Genomic DNA, 25,411 nt, shown 5'->3' with positions numbered 1-25,411 from the left:
TATTCCCTCACTATCTCTCTGTTTATAGATAGTATGGATTCTTCTTTTCCTTCAATAGCACTGTGAAGATCAGTTGATGTTACATTTACTTTCTGCGAAAAAAACAGAAAATAGGAATTTAGAAGTTCGGCCTTCTCAACATAATTTTTTACCACTTCACCATTTTAATCCTGTAAAAATCCTTTAGTACCTTTAACTTTTTTTTGCTTGTGATATACCCTCAAAATCCTTTTTTATTGCTTTTGACGTCTCTTGCAAGCCTCAATTCATTATCAGCTTTAGATAATCTGATTCGTGCCCTGCAGGTTCTGCAGACTGTATTATGTTCTTTAGATTTGCCTCCTCTCTTTCCATTTGATAACCATTTCTTTCTTCCTTATTAGCATGTGTTTAAGTTCTGTGTTCATCTATCCTGATTTCCTTAAATGCTTCCTTTTCTTCCCTCTTTTAGGGACTATCGATTGTGCTTTAAAAATCTCATTTTTCAAAATTTCCCATTTTTCTTGGACATTTCTGCCCTTAAGGACATCCAGCCATTGGATCCCTCCTGTTCTCTGTCTGCGTCCCATAAAATCTGCCTTTCTGAAATCCAACCTTGAAATCTAAGTCTCCACAGGTCATCCTCCTCGGGAACACTGCGTGATGTTATAATTCACAAGTCTGCAATCACATCGAGTGACTGCAGACTTGAACCCCAAGCCTGGACAACCAAGTTTTTGGGGACATGTCTGTTCACAAACTTGCTGAGTGTTACTGTTTGGGCATCTTTCTAATGAAATCTTTAAAATCCCTTTCAGATTCTTCTTTTCTGCACAGTGATTCTCTTGGCAGTGCAGCGAGACTCCAAGCTACCCCATAATTATTACTATTCTCCTGGTTGTCTAGTCTTCCAGGCAATTGTCAGTCACATTACTACAGCCTGTAAACTATGGCAGGAATGTCATGCTGTGGAACCAAAATGTGGATATGGTGTTGGTTTTGGAGCTTTTCTTTGAAATTGTACAATATGTGATTTATTTCCTGTTTTACAGTCTGCTTGGCACAATGTTACCCAGCTGCACAAGCTCATTGTTGAGTTACCTCAGGCCTCCTCGCCCCACAAAAAATGAATTCTCTGGAATGTTCTCTGAGGTACACAAAATGGAATGAGGAAAGTAATTAAAAGGTCTCCTGTGGCTCAGGCGGCTGCTGCGATCTGCACAGAAGCTGATTACATTCTGTAACGCTCATTCCATGCACAGTGCACCGGACACACACATGCACACCAGCGATGCACTTCTTATTAAGCTCTTTCCTTGCAGAAATATTGTAAAAGTTGTCTTTTGTGACAATTAAACACGTTCTTGGTTGCTATACAGTATACATCCTTCTCTTGACCTTTGCGTGCCCACTCTTTACATAGCTTTATGCCCACCCATTCCTCCACCTTAGAGGGACTGTACACAGATTTTAGAGAACGTAATTATTAGAAATCCACTAATATAATTGATTACTAAAAGGAGCAATACAGAGATAGAGTGAGGTTTATGCTTGTATGGCAGCCAGGATTCCATGAATGGAATGAGCCAAACCTTTTTTTTTTTTCCCCCCTAATGTCATGTCAGGACGTTTTATGTCCATGGTGCCCTATACTGTTACACTGTTGGAAAAAAAAAAATCAAGCTTCATTTTCCTCCTTTATTGAAAAGAGCAGACCTTCATGCAATGTAGTTTATTTTATCAGCAATACTTATTTAGTACTCCATGCTTAAATCATACCTAACCTTATTCAAAATCTGGAAGAGGGCATGGATTTTCTTCCCTTATCCATCATAAGTTAAACGCTTTAAGTACAAATAAAGTGCCTAAGAAACGTCCCCACTCTCTTGCTAAATAATTTTGTCCCCTTTTTTTTAAGCGGTGGGATTTTTAAAATCAGATTTCTATCAGCACTATCGGTGCTGGAAATTGCTTTCCCTTATTTTGCAGTATGCGTTGCACCTGTTATTGAACTGAAAGGTTGTCTGCATGTAGTTTCATGAACAGGGAAGCAGAATCAGAGGTGAAGCCTTCCCCTACTTGTTATAATCCGACCAGGAGTGTCTGTTGGTAGAGATGGATAATTCTTGCTATATCACTACTTCTAAAGCATTGTGCTCATTTACAAGACTACACGGGTCCTTCTAAACCATTTACATAGGTGATACACTTCTCTATAAATTACAGTTCATTCACTGCGGTTTTCCTTATGGTACTTTAGTTTCTGACGTACTGAATTGGAATTTACATTGTGAGCCCCTAAGGGGACAGCGATGATGTCTGTAAAGTATTGCGGAATATGATGGTTTAAATAAGCAAATTAATAATAATATTCCAACCGGAGAAAGTGAAGTGGCACTCACCACTAATATAACTTGTTCTTTAGGCTATGTGCCCACGTTGCGGATTCGTGTTCGGATCTTTCCGCACCGTTTTTGAAAAATCCACCGGTAAAATGCACTGCGTTTTACCTGCGGATTAACCGCGGTTTACCGCTGCGGAATCCGCACAATGAATTGACAGGCTGCGGAAAATAAACCGCAGCGTTTCCGCGTGATATTTACCGCAGCATGTGCACTGTGGATATGGTTTTCCATAGGTTTACATGGTACTGTAAACCGCATGGAAAACTGCTGCGAATCCACAGCGGCCAATCCGCTGCGGTTCCGCAGCAAAAATCCACAACGTGTACGCATACCCCTATGGTAAATCATCCATTTCATTGTGCAAAGCATTAGTAAGGAGGGGAATAATGTAGTTTTGAATCTGCTGATGCATCGCTGGCCAGAGAAACGCCAGCAGATCCGAGACAGTTGTCGGCTGTAACACTCTGATATCCCCCCTTGCTAATGCCTTCAACAATGTAACAGATGATTTACAATAAAAAACAAAGGGTGAGTGCCACCTCACTATCTCTGTTTGGACTAGTGGATTATACTTGACAACAGGCAGTACATAGCAAGGTTTTGATTTTTTTGAGCGTTTTTTCACTCTGTTTGGACTAGTGGATTATACTTGACAACAGGCAGTACATAGCAAGGTTTTGATTTTTTTGAGCGTTTTTTCAGGGGTGTAAACATAATTTTTAAATTAAAATGTTTTGCAAATTGTCTATTTAGCACAATATCAAATAGGAGCTACCTGACGAAATGTACAATGATCATTCAAATGACTTTTGTTCTTATGTTCAATTACTTTTGATGTATTTTTTCTTTTGCATCATGAATGACCAAGAGTAATTGTATAACAAAAACAGATTCATGCTTATCTGTTGTTGAGACATCTAAATCAATAATTAATAAAAGTATCATGGAAAACACCAAATTGTCTGGGTGACCCTGGAATTTGGAATGGTTTTGTACTTTCTGAAGGTTTGTATAGACACTTCTTGATGCCTTTGATATCTGTTTGTAAGTTCACTTGCAGTAAAGAATGGATAACTACATGTCATTCTTCAAATCTGAGGAGACCATAAGGGCAAAACTATGACGAGGGCTTAACGAGGGAATATCACACTTTTCCTACTCCCGGGATTATTGTGTGGGGTGCTTTAGTGTATGATAGCCAGACCGCTCTAGTCTTCATTCCAGGTATATTAGCATCTCAATGTTACATTGATTTTATGGTAGAAACAGTGGTAGAGCAATTTCTCCAAAGTGACCCGGGAGACATTTGTTAACATAAAAATGTCAGCCGCATGTTGCTTGTGCTACTGTGAATAAACAAGCTACCATGACATGCACATTGAGAACATCAATGATTGGTAATTGCAAAGGAGCTGCCAGCACCAGATCTTGATGATTTGCGTGTCCAAGTGCATTTAATATGGAAGAATATTCCTCAGACAACAATTAATAAGCTCATTGATATCATGCCACGGCATGTAAGTGCATCTACTTCTGTGCCTGGCACTCACACTTAATATTGAATAAATCGAGATGTTTTGAAAATTTTGTTTCCATTTTTTTCATCATTTCCATATCATTAACATGACAATCAATCAAGTGATTTTCATAAATTCATGACTTTTCCTTCTTGGTGTTGTAGTTTCGCTGTTGAGAAGTGTAAAATAGACTTTAAAAACGTCACAAATTAAAAGGAGAATTAGACGCAAATGAAAAACTGGTCAAAAATAAAAAAAAACTAGACAAAAAAGGCACTAATGAAATAATGAATCTGGCCCTCAGTCTTTTCACCAATTACCAGAATTCACACCGTATAAAATGATTATAATAGAAGGTTAGAACTGTAGCATATTCTGTTAGGACAAATATCCTGTGTGCATTGATAAATACTGGTGACCTTATCACTTTTAATATTATTTTGTAGTGTGGAAAGCCACTTCCAGGACTTTCAAAGCAAGAAGATTGCTGTGGAACAGTGGGCACCTCCTGGGGCGTAGGCAAATGCATGAAATGCCCAAAGAAAGCCAGTAAGTATAATACAGAATGTTTGCCTCGCCTTATAAATATTAAAGCTACATCAAGATGGGACGCACATGGACCCTAAAAGCTTTATCTGGTGACCCAAAATCTGATAATCATTGAGTAGCCCTGTCTTTTACATTATGTACCTACTGTCCGTAGATTTAAGCTGGCCGAACGAAAGGCTGCATGAATTAGAGCTTAACTACACAATTGCAGCTATTTATACAGTGCCTTGCGAAAGTATTCGGCTCCCTGGAACTTTTCAACCTTTTCCCACATATCAGACTTCAAACATAAAGATACCAAATGCCTCTGCTACGTGCACACACGGATTCATGTCTCCAGTCCAAGAGACTCAGAGAATGTCTTATTCGCATCTGTTTTAAAGAGAATCAGCAGGATTTTTCTACCTCATCTTGAGAGTAGCACAATGTAAGAAAAAAGACCCTTATTCCAGTGATGTATCATTTAGTTTACTGGGTGCGAAACGAGCAGAAATTTTAGATGTAGCATGTAGCAGAGCTCAGAAAGCTAACCCCGCCCATACCATAGATTTCTGTGTACATTGTATATTGACAGTGAGCTGCTAATCAGTGCTGGGGGCAAAGTTTGACTAGGATGCATGTGGTCAGCTAGTCCCGGGAGTGATAATCTCCTGCTGATGAAACACTCATTGTATTGAAACAACAGAACACAGACTAGATAGTGGCACATCCCTGAAATCAGTGTCTCAGCCCCTTCTCATGCTGTAGCTATCCATGTAAAACAGATGAAACATAATAGGCATACTTTGTACTTCAGAGTTCTATCTGAGTCAATAGCTATGTCAAGTTCAGACAGTCTACCTCCATTTGCAAAAAAAAAAAGGATGAGAAAAAACGAAAGCAACTAGGATAAGGCTATTTCTGTGGGATGGTAACACACAGACGTGTGGACACTGTAGGAAAGTGAGAGGAGGTGATGTCGACTGATGAACGCTGATTCACTTCATACTGTAGGACCTGACTCATCGTGAGTGTTCTCACAAAGGGCAGGAGAAATGAATCATGTTCAGGATGAACAATTTGACATTAAAGTGTAACTTTTCCCCACTCACAGTGAATCACGTCCATCGTGTGTGTCTGGGACGCACCTTCACGACTCCGTCTCCAGCAGATCAGGAGAAAGTAATACAATTATGCATCCCGGCCCTACATTTGTTGTTTATTCACATTCTCCGCAGGTTCCCATTTTGTAAGTTTCCAGTCAGGACACAGTCAATGCTTAGCTCTAATCTGCCAGCAGTACAAGTCTCCACAGGGTACACGTCTTGTAGAATCAGGGGGTTCGGCATCAGGACATGGCAAAGTGATCCTGAACGTCTCGACGTTTACTGGAAGATCTAGAAAGGCAAATTTATAATAAGAAATGAAAGTTACAGTACGATCCTGCCCGACTGTGCAGGTAATGAGCCTTCCTATTCATCGGGGCAAAAAAGAATCAGCCAAACGCTCATTTTTGTGAGCAGCGCAGAGAAAATGATTTTGCACTCCTCCGTATTTTACTAACCGGCGATAATCCAAGAAAACTGGTAAGGATCTAAAAGAAGAAAGAGGTTTCCTGTAATTATGCAAAAACAAAGCACTGTAGCCAAGATGAGGTCAGTGTTGTGAATTCTGTTGTCAAGCTCCCTCCTGTGGTCATGAATGGTACTTCGGCTGGTTCTGTCCATGGGCTTCCTCTGGTGGTGGTGAGTGGGGCTGCGGCTTCTGAGGTTCCTTCCACAGGTGACGAGGTTAATTCGTTAGCTGGCTGCTCTATTTAACTCCACCTAGATCATTGCTCCATGCCACCTGTCAATGTTCCAGTATTGGTCTAGTTCACTCCTGGATCGTTCTTGTGACCTGTCTTCCCAGCAGAAGCTAAGTTCCTGCTTGTTTTTCTCTGGTTTGCTATTTTTCTGTCCAGCTTGCTATTTTGATTGTTGTCTTGCTTGCTGGAAGCTCTGGGACGCAGAGGGAGCGCCTCCGCACCGTGAGTCGGTGCGGAGGGTCTTTTTGCGCCCTCTGCGTGGTCTTTTTGTAGTTTTTTGTGCTGACCGCAAAGCTACCTTTCCTATCCTCTGTCTGTTCAGTAAGTCGGGCCTCACTTTGCTAAATCTATTTCATCTCTGTGTTTGTAATTTTCATCTTTACTCACAGTCATTATATGTGGGGGGCTGCCTTTTCCTTTGGGGAATTTCTCTGAGGCAAGGTAGGCTTTATTTTTCTATCTTTAGGGCTAGCTAGTTCCTTAGGCTGTGTCGAGTTGCATAGGGAGCGTTAGGAGCAATCCACGGCTATTTCTAGTGTGTGTGATAGGATTAGGGATTGCGGTCAGCAGAGTTCCCACGTCTCAGAGCTCGTCCTATATTATCAGTAACTATCAGGTCATTCCGTGTGCTCTTAACCACCAGGTCCATTATTGTCCTGACCACCAGGTCATAACAGGTCAGATAAAAGACAATTGACTCTAATTATGGACATTATATTCATTGATACTTCCTTTATGCACACAAGTCATGAAGTAGAAATATCTCCCAGCCTTAAAGGGAACCTGTCAGCAAGTTTTTGCTATGTAATTTGAGCACAGCACGAGTTAAGGGCTATACAGGTCCTTCTCAAAAAATTAGCATATAGTGTTAAATTTCATTATTTACCATAATGTAATGATTACAATTAAACTTTCATATATTATAGATTCATTATCCACCAACTGAAATTTGTCAGGTCTTTTATTGTTTTAATACTGATGATTTTGGCATACAACTCCTGATAACCCAAAAAACCTGTCTCAATAAATTAGCATATCAAGAAAAGGTTCTCTAAACGACCTATTACCCTAATCTTCTGAATCAACTAATTAACTCTAAACACATGCAAAAGATACCTCAGGCTTTTATAAACTCCCTGCCTGGTTCATTACTCAAAACCCCCATCAGGGGTAAAGCCCCCGTCACACACAGCGAGATCGCTAGCGAGATCGCTGCTGAGTCACAAGTTTTGTGACGCAACAGCAATCTCAGTAGCGATCTCGCTATGTGTGACACGTAGCAGCGACCAGGCCCCTGCTGTGAGATCGCTGGTCGTGTCGGAATGACCTGGGCCATTTTTTGATCGTTGAGGTCCCGCTGGGTAGCACACATCGCTGTGTTTGACACCTTACCAACGACCTCGCTGACAGGACGTCCCATTGAATCATCATGAAATAGCATCGTTCTACAGGTCGCTACAGGTCGCTACAGTTCGCCGCATCGCTGCTGCGTCGTTGGGGAGATCGCACTGTGTGACATCTCACCAGTGACCACATAGCGACGCTTGAGCGATCCCTGACAGGTCGGATCGTTGTCGGAATCGCTCAAGCGTCGCTATGTGTGATGGGGCCTTAAGACTAGCGACCTGACAGATGTCAAGAAGGCCATCATTGACACCCTCAAGCAAGAGGGTAAGACCCAGAAAGAAATTTCTCAACAAATAGGCTGTTCCCAGAGTGCTGTATCAAGGCACCTCAATGGTAAGTCTGTTGGAAGGAAACAATGTGGCAGAAAACGCTGTACAACGAGAAGAGGAGACCGGACCCTGAGGAAGATTGTGGAGAAGGACCGATTCCAGACCTTGGGGAACCTGAGGAAGCAGTGGACTGAGTCTGGTGTGGAAACATCCAGAGCCACCGTGCACAGGCGTGTGCAGGAAATGGGCTACAGGTGCCGCATTCCCCAGGTAAAGCCACTTTTGAACCATAAACAGCGGCAGAGGCGCCTGACCTGGGCTACAGAGAAGCAGCACTGGACTGTTGCTAAGTGGTCCCAAGTACTTTTTTCTGATGAAAGCAAATTTTGCATGTCATTCGGAAATCAAGGTGCCAGAGTCTGGAGGAAGACTGGGGAGAAGGAAATGCCAAAATGCCTGAAGTCCAGTGTCAAGTACCCACAGTCAGTGATGGTGTGGGGTGCCATGTCAGCTGCTGGTGTTGGTCCACTGTGTTTCATCAAGGGCAAGGTCAATGCAGCTAGCTATCAGGAGATTTTGGAGCACTTCATGCTTCCATCGGCAGAAATGCTTTATGGAGATGAAGATTTCATTTTTCAGCACGACCTGGCACCTGCTCACAGTGCCAAAACCACTGGTAAATGGTTTACTGACCATGGTATTACTGTGCTCAATTGGCCTGCCAACTCTCCTGACCTGAACCCCATAGAGAATCTGTGGGATATTGTGAAGAGAAAGTTGAGAGACGCAAGACCCAACACTCTGGATGAGCTTAAGGCTGCTATTGAAGCATCCTGGGCCTCCATAACATCTCAGCAGTGTCACAGGCTGATTGCCTCCATGCCACGCCGCATTGAAGCACTCATTTCTGCCAAAGGATTCCCGACCAAGTATTGAGTGCATAACTGAACATTATTATTTGTTGGTTTTTTTGTTTGTTATTAAAAAACACTTTTATTTGATTGGATGGGTGAAATATGCTAATTTATTGAGACAGGTTTTTTGGGTTATCAGGAGTTGTATGCCAAAATCATCAGTATTAAAACAATAAAAGACCTGACAAATTTCAGTTGGTGGATAATGAATCTATAATATATGAAAGTTTAATTGTAATCATTACATTATGGTAAATAATGAAATTTAACACTATATGCTAATTTTTTGAGAAGGACCTGTAATGCCGAATTCAACAGTTGTGTGCAGTTGTTTACTTTTCACTAGGACATTATTAAGGCTGGGGCTAGCTGCCTCTGGCTGACCACGCCCTCCCCTGTGATAAGCAGCTAACTGTCAATAGACAATGTACACAGAAAGCTGTGGCGTGGGCGGGGTTAGCTTTTGAGCTCTGCTGCTTGGTACATCTAAGAACTCTGATTTTGTTACAACTGCTGCACCCAGTAAACAATGTGGTACATTTTCTAGAATCAGGGTCTCTTTTCCTAAATGATGCTGCTCTCAGATGAGAAAGCAAAAATCTAATGAGAGATTCCCTTCAGTGCAAGGCTTCATATACATGGTAGAGCCCGCAGGCATGGAGACCGTTGACTGGCACCATTGTACCATTCTGCTTAGAAACAGGCACAGTGTGGACCTTTATTTAGAACAGTATTACAGAATGAGTATGTCCGCCGGAAACAAGGTATGAAAATGTCAGTGTGATAATAAACCGGGTCCTCCACTACTAAGCTGATGGTAAAGGGATCTGATGACTAAATTGTAGCAGTACAACAAAGCTCTGGGTTCACACTGCGTTGTGTGAACCCGTTTAATGGACTACGTTACACCGCGGCATAACGCGGTGTAACGTAGTCCGTTAACGCCGCCATTACAAGCAATGGCGAGCGCATCGCTAGCGCACGCCCACAATTGGCGTGCGCTAGCGATGTGCCGTCATTGAGTGCCGGACCCGAGACGCCACCTGCAGCGTTTCCGGGTCCGTCACTGCTAGCTCGCCGCTAGCGCAGATGGAGCTAGCAGAAGCTCCATCTGCGCTAGCTCTGTGCAAGTGCCGGTACTTGCGTTAGTGCAGTCCGTTTAATGGATATGTTGAACGGACTGCACTAACGTAGTGTGAACCTAAAACTGTTCACCTAAAGCTTCATGGCATGGATTTCTATGGCCGAGCAGCTGCAAGGACTTTAAATGGAGAAGCGACTCAGTGTGCATTATTTAAAATCTGTAGCCGAGGTCCGGAATCCTTTTCATCTATTGTACAGTACATGATTTATTATTATGACTCGGATATGAAACCTTTAATATCTTCTCAGTGTAACACCCCTTTAAGCCACACCCGTTATCATGATGTCCTTGATATGGCACATTTCCTCAACCCGAATCTTTCTGGGAGTTCTAACCTCTAATTAAGGGCAGGTAACAGATAATCTGAGATGGCCGCAGCAGTGCAATCACCACAGTTCATTGATGCGGTCCAGTTGCCATGCATGCTGACGAGCTCACAGGCACTCTAATCTTACGGTCCTAGCCAATTATGCTCTTCCTCTACTGCAACACCTCTACCAGGATGTAGAGGAGCTAAGGTTGCTGAGAATTGTAGTCTCAGGCAGTGCAGCAAGAGAAGCATTAAAGGGGTTGTCCGTTCCAAGTTGATTAGTCTGCAGTCACTCTGTGTGACTGCAGACTCATGAATCTCCCAAGCACATGCACTGTGCACTGCAGGGATTTGCTGGTTTCTGAGCCGGAACAGGAGAGTATGTATACATTATTCATACCCATCCAGTGGGCGTGACCTCGCTCCGTACACGTGTATGGTGCAAGGCCACGCCCCAGTCTTGAGGGTGTGGCCAACTAGAGAAACTAAATACTTATCGATTTGGAGCATACAACCCCTTTAAAGTCTGCCACTGTGAATATCTGGTGGTTACGAGTCTCCGTACACAATACTCCCCTGCAGTATAACATTGCATTTGAATAATTGTCAATGGCTAAACGTGTCCTTTATAGAATCTGAAGACATGATTGAAATTAAATGTCCAATTAGTTAGAGTAAGGCTATTAGAAATTGTCATTAATTTTTTTTACAAAATTAATTTCAACTGCTATTCCTGCACATTATCAGTATAATAAAGTAATTTATTGGGGGTCTTCTTATTAATGGTGATATTCTTCCTTTACAGCTCAGTCTTCACATTCCCAGTATATGGAATGTCCCCAAGGATACAAGCGAATGAATGCTACATTCTGCCAAGGTTTGTGATGAAGACTATTCCATTATAGGATAGCAGCGCAATAAGAGACCTGAGAGGGTTGTGTGTAATTCATTCTTTTTTATCGCTCTTCACTTTACCTACCTGCAATTTTCTGTTGCAAGTATTTCCAATATTAACGTAGGAAAAACTGTTTTTTGATAATGCACAATGTAAAAATGGATGCATAAAAATGGATTGCACATGGCTGTCACAAGACGTAAAATATAGATGCACCGAATCCACATGGATGGCACAGAAATGACAGTAGGGGTGAAAATCTGGATGAAAATTGTCTGATTTTCATCCCTAAAAAACCTCTTCCCTGATGCACTGCTGAGCTGGTGGTCAGTCACTGGCGGGGTGGTTATAGCTGCCTCTCACTATGTACTGAGCGGTGACTGAAAACCAGAGGCTGCCAGGAGGAATAAAGTTCATTTCCTCCCGACACTGGGGCTCTCAGTCTGACATCTTGACAACTTTTGAACGCTATTAACTGCAGTTTAAGCTCATATCTGCAGGTAATAGCATTTTTTGACATGACAGGTACCCTTTAAAATCATCCATTTGTTGTTTTTTTGCACCGCCATTGAATTATATAGGTATTGATGAGATTAGCCCATGCTGCAATTTTTTTCACGCAGACACTTGGTCCATGTATGAATTCATGCATAGGAACATACTTATTCACTTACATTGGCCAATGTTCTTTACATGTGCGATCCATTTTTTTGAATGGTCAACCCAATAGGAAAAAACTCCGCACCGCTATTGCACCATAGCCTGAAAGTCCAACCTCGGGAGCCACCTCACTGCAGGCACATATACTAGAACTCTTTGGGTGCCAACCCAATGAAAAAAACATGCAAATAGTCTATACGAAGAAGAAAAACGAGTTTCGCGCTCGTCCGTTCATTCCACTTGTTCTGACTTCCCCCACCGAAGCTGTTTTAACATTTGTCAATAAAGACTGGATTTTAACCCCTTAGAGACCCTGCCCTTTTTCTTTTTTGCGTTTTCATTTTTCACTCCCCTCCTTCCCATAACTTTTTTATTTTTCCGTCAATATGGCCATGTTAGGGCTTGTTTTTTTTGCGGGTCGAGATGTACTTTTGAACGACACCATTGGTTTAAACTGTAAAGCGCTGCGGAATATGTTGGCGCTATATAAATAAAGATTATTATTATTGGTTTTACCATGTCGTGCACTACAAAATGGGAAAAAAATTCCAAGTGCAGTCAAAGTGCAAAAAAAGTGCAATCCCACACTTGTTTTTTTTTTTGTTTGGCTTTTTTGCTAGGTTCAATAAATGTTAAAACTGACCTGCCATTATGATTATCCAGGTCATTACGAGCTCAAAGGCACCAAACATATCTAGGTTCTTTTTTATCTAAGTAATGAAGAAAAATTCCAAACTTTGCTTAAAAAAAAAAAAAAAATTGCGCAATTTTCCGATACCCGTAGCGTCTCCATTTTTCATGATCTGGGGTTGGGTGAGGGCTTATTTTTGCGTGCCGAGCTGACGTTTTTAATGATACCATTTCGGTGCAGATATTTTGATCTCCCGATTTTGCATTTTAATGCAATGTCGCGGCTACGAAAAAACGTAATTCTGGCGTTTTGAATTTTTAAATTAAATAGCTGCAAAAATGCGAAAAATCTGCAAAATTAATGAACATGCTGCATTTTTTACCGCGGTGCGTTTTTTTCACGGAAAAAAAACGCAACATATGCAGAAAAATTGCGGAATGCATTATAAATGATGGGATGCATATGTATGCATTTTTTAAGCGGTTTTATGGCGAAAAAACGCGAAAAATCCTGAACGTGTGCACACAGCATTAAACTTTTATTTATTTTTTTATATTTTTTTAAAACTTTTTTTTTTACTTTTGCCATGATTCAATAGCCTCCATGGGAGGCTAGAAGCTGTCATAGCCTAATCAGCTCTGCTGCTACATAGGAGCGATGCTACATCATTGCTATGAGCGCCGACCACAGGGTGGCGCTCACAGCAATCTGGCATCAACAGCCATAGAGGTCTTCAGGTGACCTCTGGTTGTTATGTCAACGAACCGATGTCCCCCAATCACGTGATGGGGTTCAGCGGTGCGCGTAAATCTGGCCGCGCGGCCAGGAGCGCTCGTTAAATGCCGCTGCCAGTGTTTGACAGCGGCATTTAACTAGTTAATAGCGGCGGGTGGATTGCCATTCCACCCGCCGCTATTGCGGGCACATGTCAGCTGACATGTCCCGGCTTTGATGTGGGCTTACCACCGGAGCCCACATCAAGGGAAGAGATGCGACCTCCGCAGTACAAGTATGTCGCGAAGGGGTTAAGGAACGGTGAGTGCACCTATTTTCTCTTCTTCGTATGGACTTTTTTTTTAATAGACTGTACATGGACCGAAAATTACGTTTTACCCATATATTATAATACTAATGCAGTTAATTAATTGCAGCAACATTTCAGCAGACATGCACAAATATTAGATAAAATAATATGAATATTTACTAACCAGTTTATAAAACAAAGGAAATTATGGTATGGAAACAGTGTATGAGTAACAAATACGATGACAGTAGTTACTCTCAATAACACCGACTAAGAGTACCTGCAGTTACACTTAATCAGAATTAACAGTTATATGTGAGCAAATTATAAAACGATTAACCCTTTCTATGCATAAATCAATAAAACAATAGTGTTATACCAGTACTTACAGTAATCGCCTACTTTTCGAAGTGTCTTTTACTGAAAAGGCATTTTCTCCTACCTAACTGGACCTCTGTAAGGCTATTTGTATATGCGCATATAAATTCAAATGTAATATGGTAGCGGTATTCCCTGAAACTGAAGTACAATGGTCCTTGCTGGCCTGAGTCTTGAATAATCAGAAACGCAATCTTGAAGCTCTTAGGGAATAGCGATCTCTCCAACGCCTAGCTTCCCTATGTCCTTAGCAATAGAATCGCCAGCTTAAAGCGCTTAGGGAATGCCAATCTCTCTAACGCAGATCTTCCCTATGTCTTTAGAGATGGGGCCTAGCTCAAGAAGCTGTGTACTTGGTTGTCCCCACCAAGTCAGCTCATGTCAAGCTCTGCAGTTTGCAAACCAAGACTTCCACACCCAACCCTTTGCTGCAGGGTTTTTAAATGGAATCTCTGGCGATGGGCCTTTTGGCCTGGAGGGAGCCAACCGCCCCACTAGCATCCTTCAGTTCGCTCTAAAAATAAAAGCCCATGTCGGGTTTTCTTAAATCTGCCTTGGGCAAATAGTTTGTCCAAGACCAAGCTTACTTTTGTCCTGCATTGCAACCACAGCTATATCTGTGACTGCCATGCACTCCAGTGGCCTTAATACACTTCTATGCGCATCCTGGGGGATGCATAGCGACCCTCACATATAATACCTGTCACGGCTTCACACCATGTTTGTTTTTAAGGGTCAGTGCAGGAGGACAGAAGTACTTGTATTACAGCTGTCTATCAAGTTAAAATCAAAATTTGTTCTGAGATAACCTATTGTCGTTGAAAAAATTGTAACTTTGAACCATAACTCTACAACAAACTAGCAATTGGCTCCAAAAACCCTAAGGTCAACCCAAAATAAGAAAAAAATCAAGATAAAAGGAAAATAAGCAGATATCTAAGTAAAACCAGTTCAGGTTAAGGGCACAGTCACATGGCCGTATAATTCGTACCTAGATCAGACCGCAATGCATGGACTGGCCGGTGGCTCTCCCAACCCAAGGGTGACAGATTCATATATTTTGATACAGTTGTCATTCTCGGGTCGGGAGAGCCACCGGCCAGTCCACGCATTCTGATCTTGGTCTGATTTATAGTGTGCCTTTACATTGAAGAGGGTGCGGTGCTTGCACAAATAATGGATAGCATTCTCCTGACCCCCGTTTAATATTGATGAGAAGATATTTCCCTATTTCAGAAACTAATTGCTTTAACAATTTGTGTTTTTATCTTTTTCTCTTTCATCCAGCTATACAATATGCATGCAATATGAATTTCATTCTCTTATCTCTTCCATAAGTTAAAAAAAAAACCCTTTTCTTTCCTACAGGAGAAATTAACCTTTATGGCCACATATGGAAATCTATGTAGCCTTTTGATAAATGCTTCTAATATCTTTTAATAGAACGCTGCTCCCCACAGTGCTCATTTTATGAAGTTTTAATGATACGGCGGTGTTCTGTTTTAACATGTTTTCTCAGTGTGTTCTGGCTCCTGTAAATCCAGACAGTAGTTATTCATTAGACACTCATGACTTCATGCTATTACATGAATGTTGTGCTAATATTTTATTCATTGCCACTCGCAGATTAACACTGCTGGTAATAACTGTAGATGAGTAAATTATGGTTTATTGGAAACGGATATTGTGCTATCACAAGTATTATGCAGGATGTGCCTTCTTGCAGTATATATTACACAATTAAGTCACATTTGTGGACATATTCAGGACTTTTTTAGTTATTATTTGTGAAGAGGTTTGTATGTGGAAATTTGCGTTAGCAACTGAACAAACTGTGAATATCTAGATATAAGTACGGTATATTTCTCCAAACTGTCCCTATAAGTTAGCGTTATACAGGGGTGCCAAGGGTCGCCATTAAAATTAACTCTGGAAGTTCACTGTTTAGCTGTATGCAAATATTACATTAAGATTTCTCAAAAAAATCACCTATGCTTCTATATAATCATAACCTAAGTAGTTTGTTAAATGAATAATGTCTATAGTGAATGAAGTGTATATTGCCAACTACTGCACAGTGGCCCACCGGGGATTCACCTGTTCTCCCGTGAGCCAGTCTTAGCCTACACCCTACTACAAGTGTCATCCTCTGTGCATCCATATAGTCAACATTTTGTATGACTGAATAGCAGGTTATGGTAATTACCAGCAGTAAAAATGAAGAGTCATATTTGATGGCAAACGTTCATCTCCGTACTTATATATCTTTAAAAGCTTTGCACTACTTGTAATAATTTAATATTCATCTTGTCATTTTGTATTGTGATTTATTTTGATCAATTTAAGATTTTCCAAAGCAGGTACAAAAAAAAATCAGCTGATGTGGCTCTGTAATGTGATACATTTTTTCCATTTCCCTTCCGTATTATTGATGCAGATAGTTAACGTGAAGGAAAAAACAGGAAAACTGTGGCCACATATGTGTTAGAGATTTTGTAATTTTCTTAGATCAGTGGTGTCATCAAAGTTTACCATTATAAATGAATCACATCACTTAGAACTTGGTTTTTGAGAATTGAGTTGAAAAAGAATGCCTCCATGAGCTAAGGTCTACAGCCTTGTCTTAGAAATGAAGAAATTCTGTCTAAAACCCTATTTTAAGCTGGAACGTCTTATGTCCTGTCCTATTTATCCTGTTTTGAAAGACATTGGTCTATTAGGGTCAAGTTTATGGAGGGTGTTTGTCATTTGGGATCTACATTAATTAACTAGAAAGCTTCAAAGAGCCATCTCGGCCATTCCTGGAGGCATCCTTCTCTGTGAAATCAGAACTGGTGCAGATTCAGAAGATTCTGCTGTTCGTATCTACGACTTTGGTTACTGTTCAATACCTGCACAGAACAAGATGTGTCCAGAGGCGGCAAGACGGCAGTCACTTGGTTAACTCGTGAATGCTGCCATCTTGCTTTCCATGTATAGGGTGGTCGTGGCTCTACAATTCTTACATTTCCCATAGTAGGACAGTTGGAGACATTCTAACAAGTATGAAGAGTTGTACAGATTATTGTTTGAGAGAGGCTTTTAACAAATATTCTTAAAAAGTGACAAACCCCTTTCAAAAATTAAATAAACCTAATTTATTATTCATTTTTGCTAACGCTTTGTTTAATTTTGTCTTATACATTTGAACCTTTCTATACTCTTTTCTGACAGTCCAGTGTATTTGATATCATTTTCCTGCAAATAATATTTTTTGTGCCTGTAGTAGTGTGAGCATTTTAACTGCTACACAGAAGTGTACTTTATTTAATTTTGCAATAGAAGAACTGCGGTGGCCAACCTCTTCCAAGTCTCCCTCTTGGGGCAGGGATTACCGTATATACTCGTGTATAAGTCAACCTGAGTATAAGCTGAGGCACCTAATTTTGCCACAAAAAACTGGGAAAACTTATTGACTTGAGTATAAGCCGGGTATGCATTGTCCCCTCATCCCTATCCTTGTATGCATGGCACTCAATCCCTGTTCCTATATGCATGGCTCCCCATCCCTATCCTTGTATGCATGGCTCCCCAGTCCCTATCCTGGTATGCATGGCTCCCTATCCCTGTCCTTGTATGCATGGCTCCCCGTCTCTGTAGGCATAGCTCTTTATCCCCGTCCTTGTTTGCATGACTCCTTATCCCCTGTCCTTGCATGCATGGCTCCCCATCCCTGTCCTTGCATGCATGATTCCTATAAAAAAAATGCGCGCCCTCACTGCATCTCGTTCCATGTCAGCAGCTCTTCTGGCCAAGTGATTACGTGTCCAGGCTCATTAAGGTAATGAATATTCACTCCACGCCTATGAGAGTGGAGAGAGGTGAATATTCATAACCTTAATAATGAGTGGGAACACGTGATCGCATGGCAGGAAGAGCTGCTGGCACCGGAACGGCATGCAGCGAGGGCACGCAGGGAAAGTAAGTAGGATAAGCCGGCGGCTGTAACTGTGCGCGATATAAGAGAAATGAGTATTCACTTCCAACGCAGTGAATATTTATTTCTCCTTAGCAGCGGGCACAGGCTTTAGCACTGCCGCCAGCTCCTGCCTCTGTGACCCGTTGCTCCCCCTCCCCCGCCATCTTTTTGGGACAATGACTCGTGTATAAGCAGAGGGGAGTGATTTCAGCACAAAAAATTGTGTTGAAAAGCCTATACACGAGTGTATATGGCAAGTTTGTCACTTCGCAATGGTAGACCACCTGGTATTGTTTTTGGAACCAATGCTCTACTTTGCAAACAGATTACGGTAGATACCTTAGCTCTCTTTTCTTTTCAATTCTCTTTCACTTTTCTTGTTCAAGCTGGTGGGTAGATAATATCGAAAAATGTATGACATCCAGATTATCAATGTAATTATCCAATGTATGTGTGTATATATATATATATATATATACTAGATTGTGGCCCGATTCTAGCGCATCGGGTAGTCTAGAATATGCATGTCCCCGTAGTATATGGACAATGATGATTCCAGAATTCGCGGCAGACTGTGCCCGTCGCTGATTGGTCGAGGCAACCTTTATGAAATCATCGTCGCCATGGCAACCATTGACATCTACGTCGATACTGTGCCCGTCGCTGATTGGTCGAGGCGAATTTGCGGCAGACTGTGCCCGTCGCTGATTGGTCGAGGCAACCTTTATGACATCATCGTCGCCATGCTGTGCCCGTCGCTGATTGGTCGAGGCCTGGCGGCCTCGACCAATCAGAGACGCGGGATTTCCAGGACAGACAGAAAAACCCTTAGACAATTATATATATAGATAGATACATATATATAATGTCAGCATTTGATGTCTTTATTCTGCATATTGCAGTCTGTTAAAGGTGCTGTCTCTTATTCATTGTAGCCTTATTATAGTGGTAGCAAACAGCCAATTTCATTGCATGAGATGTTTGCTTATGTCTATATATTTTTTTATTTTACAGATATTAATGAATGCTACATGCAAGGTGTATGTCCTAATGGGGAATGTTTAAATACGATCGGCAGCTTTAGATGTACTTGTAAGCAAGGCTTTGTTCCAGATCCTACATATTCTTCTTGTGTTGGTAAGTAAATATATTTGTGGGAAAAAAATATAAAAATATATGTTACCTCGGGTTCAGTGCTTGCAAGTCCTTATGCACTAAGCTTGCCTCCTTATCTAATTTTGGTATCTATGATATTTGCTATATTTTTTAATATTTCAGCTTCTTTTTGTCTAGGATTCAAATGTGATACAAGGGCAACAGAATTTGAGAAACATGGAAATATTTTACCTTGCACATGCTAGTTATTATATAGGCAGTATCATTTTTCCCCAAATATCGAGAGAGTGGATTGCTGTATATTTGCTACTAAGTCAATTATTACATTTTTTGTTTTTCTTACATAATGATAACCTTTTCCATTTGACCTGTTTGAAATCTTCAAAATGTTTGAATGACCCCCAAAAACTTGTATTCTTTAGGGCAGAGGTGAGGATGAGGAATCTTTTTTATGTCAAGGGACATTGGATATTTATGCCATCCTTCAGGGACCGTACAAATTGCATGCCAAATCTGGCCACAAAATACGCACTAACGTTGGCACTGGTTCAGTAGTGAACATTGCGTTTGGGTGCTCACAGATCAAGAAGAAATTGTTGGGCTGGCAGACATCAAAATACAGCTGCCGGCCCAAGCACTGGAAATCTGCCCAGGGGACTGAAAAAGGGTCATCGAGGGCCATGAACGGCCCTCGGGTCTAAGATTTCCCGCCCTCGGGGAAAGAGATTTACTAGCGGCAAAATTGCTGTTCCATGTTAAACACATGGACAGTGTTAGACGCTCTCCAATGTGCAGACTTGGCTTAGGAGTAGCCCAGATCACAGCTTCCTCTGCTCTCATAATTAGGAGTTAATTAAATAAAATATTATATTGTGTCCAGTTAGGTTAGGGTCACACAACCTTATGATTGATCAGAGTGTGATCATGGCGTGGTCCGATTTTCTCAGATGAGATGGAGATGGAAAACAACATTTCTCCGTCTTCTCCATTCTGTAGGTTCATGAAAATGGACCTCACTCGAAAGTCATCCAAGTGCAGTCCGATGTTTTTCACTAACTCATTGAATTCCATGGCCGAGTATGATCCGAATATCTGATGCAAACCGTGCATTCTGCAATCTGTAATGTTTTGTTGGATCGTACTCGGACTGAAAATCCGGTCGCCTGCACGAGCCCTAAGAGACATATTTACCTCTTGATGCTTAGTATATGACTTGCATAGTAGCAGCACCTCTGTCTGTGTAACCCTACTTTTAATTTATAATCAACCATGAATTTTCAGCTACCCTCAAGTTAGCGTTAAAGGTTTCTGTACATTACGTTTTTATATATATAAATATTCCACATATACATTGGTGTTCACACATCTCAGAAATGAACCACTTAGAACCCACACACATATTACATTTTTTTTACTGTGATTTATTTTAATAAACTCACGTATGCAAGTCAAATGGATTTGAGATTTTTTTTTCTAATTTACTAGATGTCAAACCCAAAGGCATTATTCTTATTCATATATTATGTACACTTGACAGTTAGTTCCTTTCCATCTATCAACATATGTACAGTGGGGCAAAAAAGTATTTAGTCAGTCAGCAATAGTGCAAGTTCCACCAATTAAAAAGATGAGAGGCGTCTGTAATTTACATCATAGGTAGACCTCAACTATGGGAGACAAACTGATAAAAAAAAATCCAGAAAATCACATTGTCTGTGTTTTTAACATTTTATTTGTATATTATGGTGGAAAATAAGTATTTGGTCAGAAACAAAATTTCATCTCAATACTTTGTAATATATCCTTTGTTGGCAATGACAGAGGTCAAACGTTTTCTGTAAGTCTTCACAAGGTTGCCACACACTGTTGTTGGTATGTTGGCCCATTCCTCCATGCAGATCTCCTCTAGAGCAGTGATGTTTTTGGCTTTTCGCTTGGCAACACGGACTTTCAACTCCCTCCAAAGGTTTTCTATAGGGTTGAGATCTGGAGACTGGCTAGGCCACTCCAGGACCTTGAAATGCTTCTTACGAAGCCACTCCTTCGTTGCCCTGGCGGTGTGCTTTGGATCATTGTCATGTTGAAAGACCCAGCCACGTTTCATCTTCAATGCCCTTGCTGATGGAAGGAGGTTTGCACTCAAAATCCCACGATACATGGCCCCATTCATTCTTTCATGTACCCGGATCAGTCGTCCTGGCCCCTTTGCAGAGAAACAGCCCCAAAGCATGATGTTTCCACCACCATGCTTTACAGTAGGTATGGTGTTTGATGGATGCAACTCAGTATTCTTTTTCCTCCAAACACGACAAGTTGTGTTTCTACCAAACAGTTCCAGTTTGGTTTCATCAGACCATAGGACATTCTCCCAAAACTCCTCTGGATCATCCAAATGCTCTCTACCAAACTTCAGACGGGCCCGGACATGTACTGGCTTAAGCAGTGGGACACGTCTGGCACTGCAGGATCTGAGTCCATGGTGGCGTAGTGTGTTACTTATGGTAGGCCTTGTTACATTGGTCCCAGCTCTCTGCAGTTCATTCACTAGGTCCCCCCGCGTGGTTCTGGGATTTTTGCTCACCGTTCTTGTGATCATTCTGACCCCATGGGGTGGGATTTTGCGTGGAGCCCCAGATCGAGGGAGATTATCAGTGGTCTTGTATGTCTTCCATTTTCTAATTATTTCTCCCACTGTTGATTTTTTCACTCCAAGCTGGTTGGCTATTGCAGATTCAGTCTTCCCAGCCTGGTGCAGGGCTACAATTTTGTTTCTGGTGTCCTTTGACAGCTCTTTGGTCTTCACCATAGTGGAGTTTGGAGTCAGACTGTTTGAGGGTGTGCACAGGTGTCTTTTTATACTGAAAACAAGTTTAAACAGGTGCCATTACTACAGGTAATGAGTGGAGGAAAGAGGAGACTCTTAAAGAAGAAGTTACAGGTCTGTGAGAGCCTGAAATCTTGATTGTTTGTTTCTGACCAAATACTTATTTTCCACCATAATATGCAAGTAAAATGTTAAAAAAAACAGACAATGTGATTTTCTGGATTTTTTTTTCTCAGTTTGTCTACCATAGTTGAGGTCTACCTATGATGTAAATTACAGACGCCTCTCATCTTTTTAAGTGGTGGAACTTGTACTATTGCTGACTGACTAAATACTTTTTTGCCCCACTGTATCATGTTTGCCTCAAATTCGTCTTAATAATTAATATCCTTTTGACGTCTAACTTCTGAATGAAGGGCGAGCCGATACATTATATTCTGGTTAAGGTTGCATCACAGGTCTGTACAATAACATTTTTATATATGGGGCGTTAATAAATGTTATATGTTTGATGGCCTTCTTTTAAAGGGAATCAGCCAGCAGGATTCTGCTACCTCATCTGACAGCAGACCCTGATTTCAGCGACGTAGCACTTTCAGGGATGCTTGCTGTAGTTTTAATAAAATCACATTTCTATCTGCTGCAGATCTACACTATTAGGCCTCATTCACACATCAGTATTTTTGCCCTGGTGTTTGCATGCATTCAGAGAAAACGTATAGATTGACACCTGTCCTGTGTGGAGACACTTTTAGTATTGGCATACAAATACTGATGAAATACTGACCAAAAATACAGATGTGTGAGTATGGCCCAAGTCTTCCTCCATATAGTCTCCCACATTCATCCTTTTTTTGCTTTGCCGCTCGAAACACAACACACTTGCGACTCCCTGCTGCTTATTTGTGTTCTTCACCGTCAGTGCCAACAGTCATATTTGCATCTTGCACATCACTACGCACATGTGATTCATCATAATTAGTGATGAGCGAGTGTGCTCGTTACTCGAGATTTCTGAGCATGTTTGGGGGTTCTCCGAGTATCTTGGAGCGTGCTCGTAGATTATGTTTGTGTTCCCGCAGCTGCAGGATTTGCAGCTGCTAAACAACCTGAGTACATGTGGGGGTTGCCTGTTTGTTAGGGAATCCCCACATGTATTCAGGCTGTCTAGCAGGCGCAAATCATGCACCTGCGAGGACAGACGCCGAAGGCAGACACCGAAACGTACGTCGGGGTGGACGCATCCTCAGAACAGCTTATTTTCTTCCATCCCCCACATACCAGGAACTTCTTGGCATAGCATTATGGCAGCACTTTGATACTTTGTATTACTCCTGTGTTGGGTTTGTGTGTGCACATTACATGATTATTCAACATGATTGTTCTACATGCACTGTCACATTATTGAGGTGGATATTCACCTCTTTATTTATACCCATTATCACCTTCCCACCTGTTTTTCATGTGATTTTATGCGGGTATACACATTTTTTGTGATTTTACTGTAATTTTTACTATTTTTCTGATAATTTGGCACTGATTATTTCCTTTTTGACATCATCATATATATTTTTTTTGTTGTTACTTTATATTACCATTTTTTTTTACTTTTTTACTTTTATTGTGTGCAAACATCTTTGTTGCCATCGTATCATTAAATCATTTTTAACTGGTACTTAATGGTGTGCGTCCTTTTTCAATGTGTTTTTTGTCCCTACCAGCACCATATTTTTATGTTTCTGAATTATTAAATAAAATATTGGTTTTTACTTCACATGGGTTTTAAATTCGGTTTGTCACTTTGCTTATGAATTTTATTTACCGTATATATGTGCTTTGTATATAGTACTCAATACTTTTGACATACACCGTTATAGCTTAAAGAGAACTTCTCACTGGGTTTGAAGGATATGAGATACGGCCACTACCTTTAAGGGATGACATACAGCATTCTATAATGCTGTATATCTGCCCCCAACCCGACCTGCAAGATAAGTAAAATACTTTTTATTATACTGCACCTGCTTGGCGCTCGGGTTTTGCTAGTGTTGGTTTGGCGCCTCTCTTCTTCTTGTGATGCTGTCCTTTCTTGCTTCTTTTGGATTACATATCCCTACGTTGTCCACACAGTCTCCCCGGCATCGCGCTCCAGCGCAGGCGTACTTTTATGCCCTGAATAGGGCAGAGTAAAGTAATGCAGTGCGCATGCGCCAGGGCTTTCTGACCTTTCCCGGCACATGTGCACTACATTACTTTTGCTCTACCCTGGTCATGGCAGAAAAGTACACTTGCGCAGGAGCGCGAAGTCGGGGAGACTGTGTGGATGACATAGCATGTGAAGGAAGGTGGCACCAAAGAAGGGAGGCATCAGATTAGGATCAGCAGCACCCCTTGGACGGGACCACCCCGCAGGTGAGTATAATAAAGGCTCTTTTTCTTATCTTTCAGGTCGGGTTGGGGCAGATATACAGCATTATAGAATACTGTATATATCAGGGCTGAAAGGTAGTGGTGTTATATCCATCAAACCTGGGACATGTCCCTTTAAGTATTTTTAAGAAGTGACCAGGACACAGCTGGAAACCCTGCTAAATTCAGTTATGTTTAGGAGTGACATTCCCTCTCCATCTTAGGTATTATTTGCATCTTATAAATATCACATTTCTAGAACTAGTAGTTTGCTTATTAACTTTTAGCAGTTAATATTGGGTTGCTAAGTAGCTTCTGTGTAATCGGATACAATAACAAAGTAACATGGTGCTAGACTCATCCCTAAAGGAATTGGACTTTACATAGCTCGATATTGGTTACACACAGCAGCCTAGACATTTTGCCTGGAATGGTGGCACATGATTAATGGTGTGAGGAGAAGTTATTTAGGTGGGTTATGTCACCAGCACAAAAGTTCATGCCTGAGATATCTGTTATGCTTAAATACATCTTGTGCAGAATGTAGAGAGGGGTCGCATAATTAGTGGCTTGAAATGGGTGTAGAACAGAGTACGGAGCTCTAGGGCTTGAGTTGCTCTTACCGTTCCATTCCGATGTTTCGTTACATAAGTTTATTGCAAATAATTTCAACATGTAGTAAAAGTTTGCTTGAAATATATGCTTGAAAGACATATAGACTTCTACCATAGCAATCGATGACTTTATGCAAGCAAAAGTTTTGGAAAAATTCAGAAACTTGGAATGAAGAAGTAGCTTTACTAACTTTTTTTTTAAATGGTTCATTTTTCCGCTATGAGAATGATGGTGATCTGTCCTACAGATCAGGAGTATCATACCGGTGTGGGTACAACACCTGTTACTCACACTGATCGGCTTTGACCAGCTCCAGTAGCATCAGGAGAAATCAGCATCCAGACTAGGACACGAGAGCTCATTGTTTTGTGTCCGCCACGGTCACTGCCGATCTGCTCCCTGTCAGTGTAATACTACGCTCGACTCTCACTGGCAGTCCCTTAAGAATGAATGGAGAAGGGAGCAGCACTAATCTATGTGCACTATCACTTCATTCAGGCAGGGACAAAAGTGTGCTGATCTGGCAATTGGTGGGGGTCTCAGTGGTTGGATCTCACTTATCCCATGGATAGGTAATATTTTCTTGCAACTGGAATACCCCTATAACTGAGAATCTGGCAG

The 25,411-nt window shown here is 41.3% G+C and overlaps 1 protein-coding gene across 2 annotated transcripts in view; it reads left to right on the top strand.

Moving 5' to 3' along the window:
* LTBP1 (latent transforming growth factor beta binding protein 1) overlaps nt 1–25,411 on the top strand; it is a 536,829-nt gene that overhangs the window by 340,636 nt on the left and 170,782 nt on the right. For both annotated transcript variants that reach the window (XM_069769110.1, XM_069769111.1), the window contains 3 exons: nt 4,348–4,450; nt 11,086–11,157; nt 18,841–18,963. In XM_069769110.1, the coding sequence (XP_069625211.1) occupies nt 4,348–4,450; nt 11,086–11,157; nt 18,841–18,963 (298 nt within the window). The remainder of the gene's footprint in view (nt 1–4,347; nt 4,451–11,085; nt 11,158–18,840; nt 18,964–25,411) is intronic.

The sequence above is a fragment of the Ranitomeya imitator genome, chromosome 5 (genome assembly GCF_032444005.1).
Source record: "Ranitomeya imitator isolate aRanImi1 chromosome 5, aRanImi1.pri, whole genome shotgun sequence".
In the NCBI taxonomy this organism is placed as follows: Eukaryota; Metazoa; Chordata; class Amphibia; order Anura; family Dendrobatidae; genus Ranitomeya; species Ranitomeya imitator.
The sequence above is the reverse complement of the archived record's forward strand: the minus strand, read 5'-3'. Positions and strand labels throughout refer to the sequence as shown.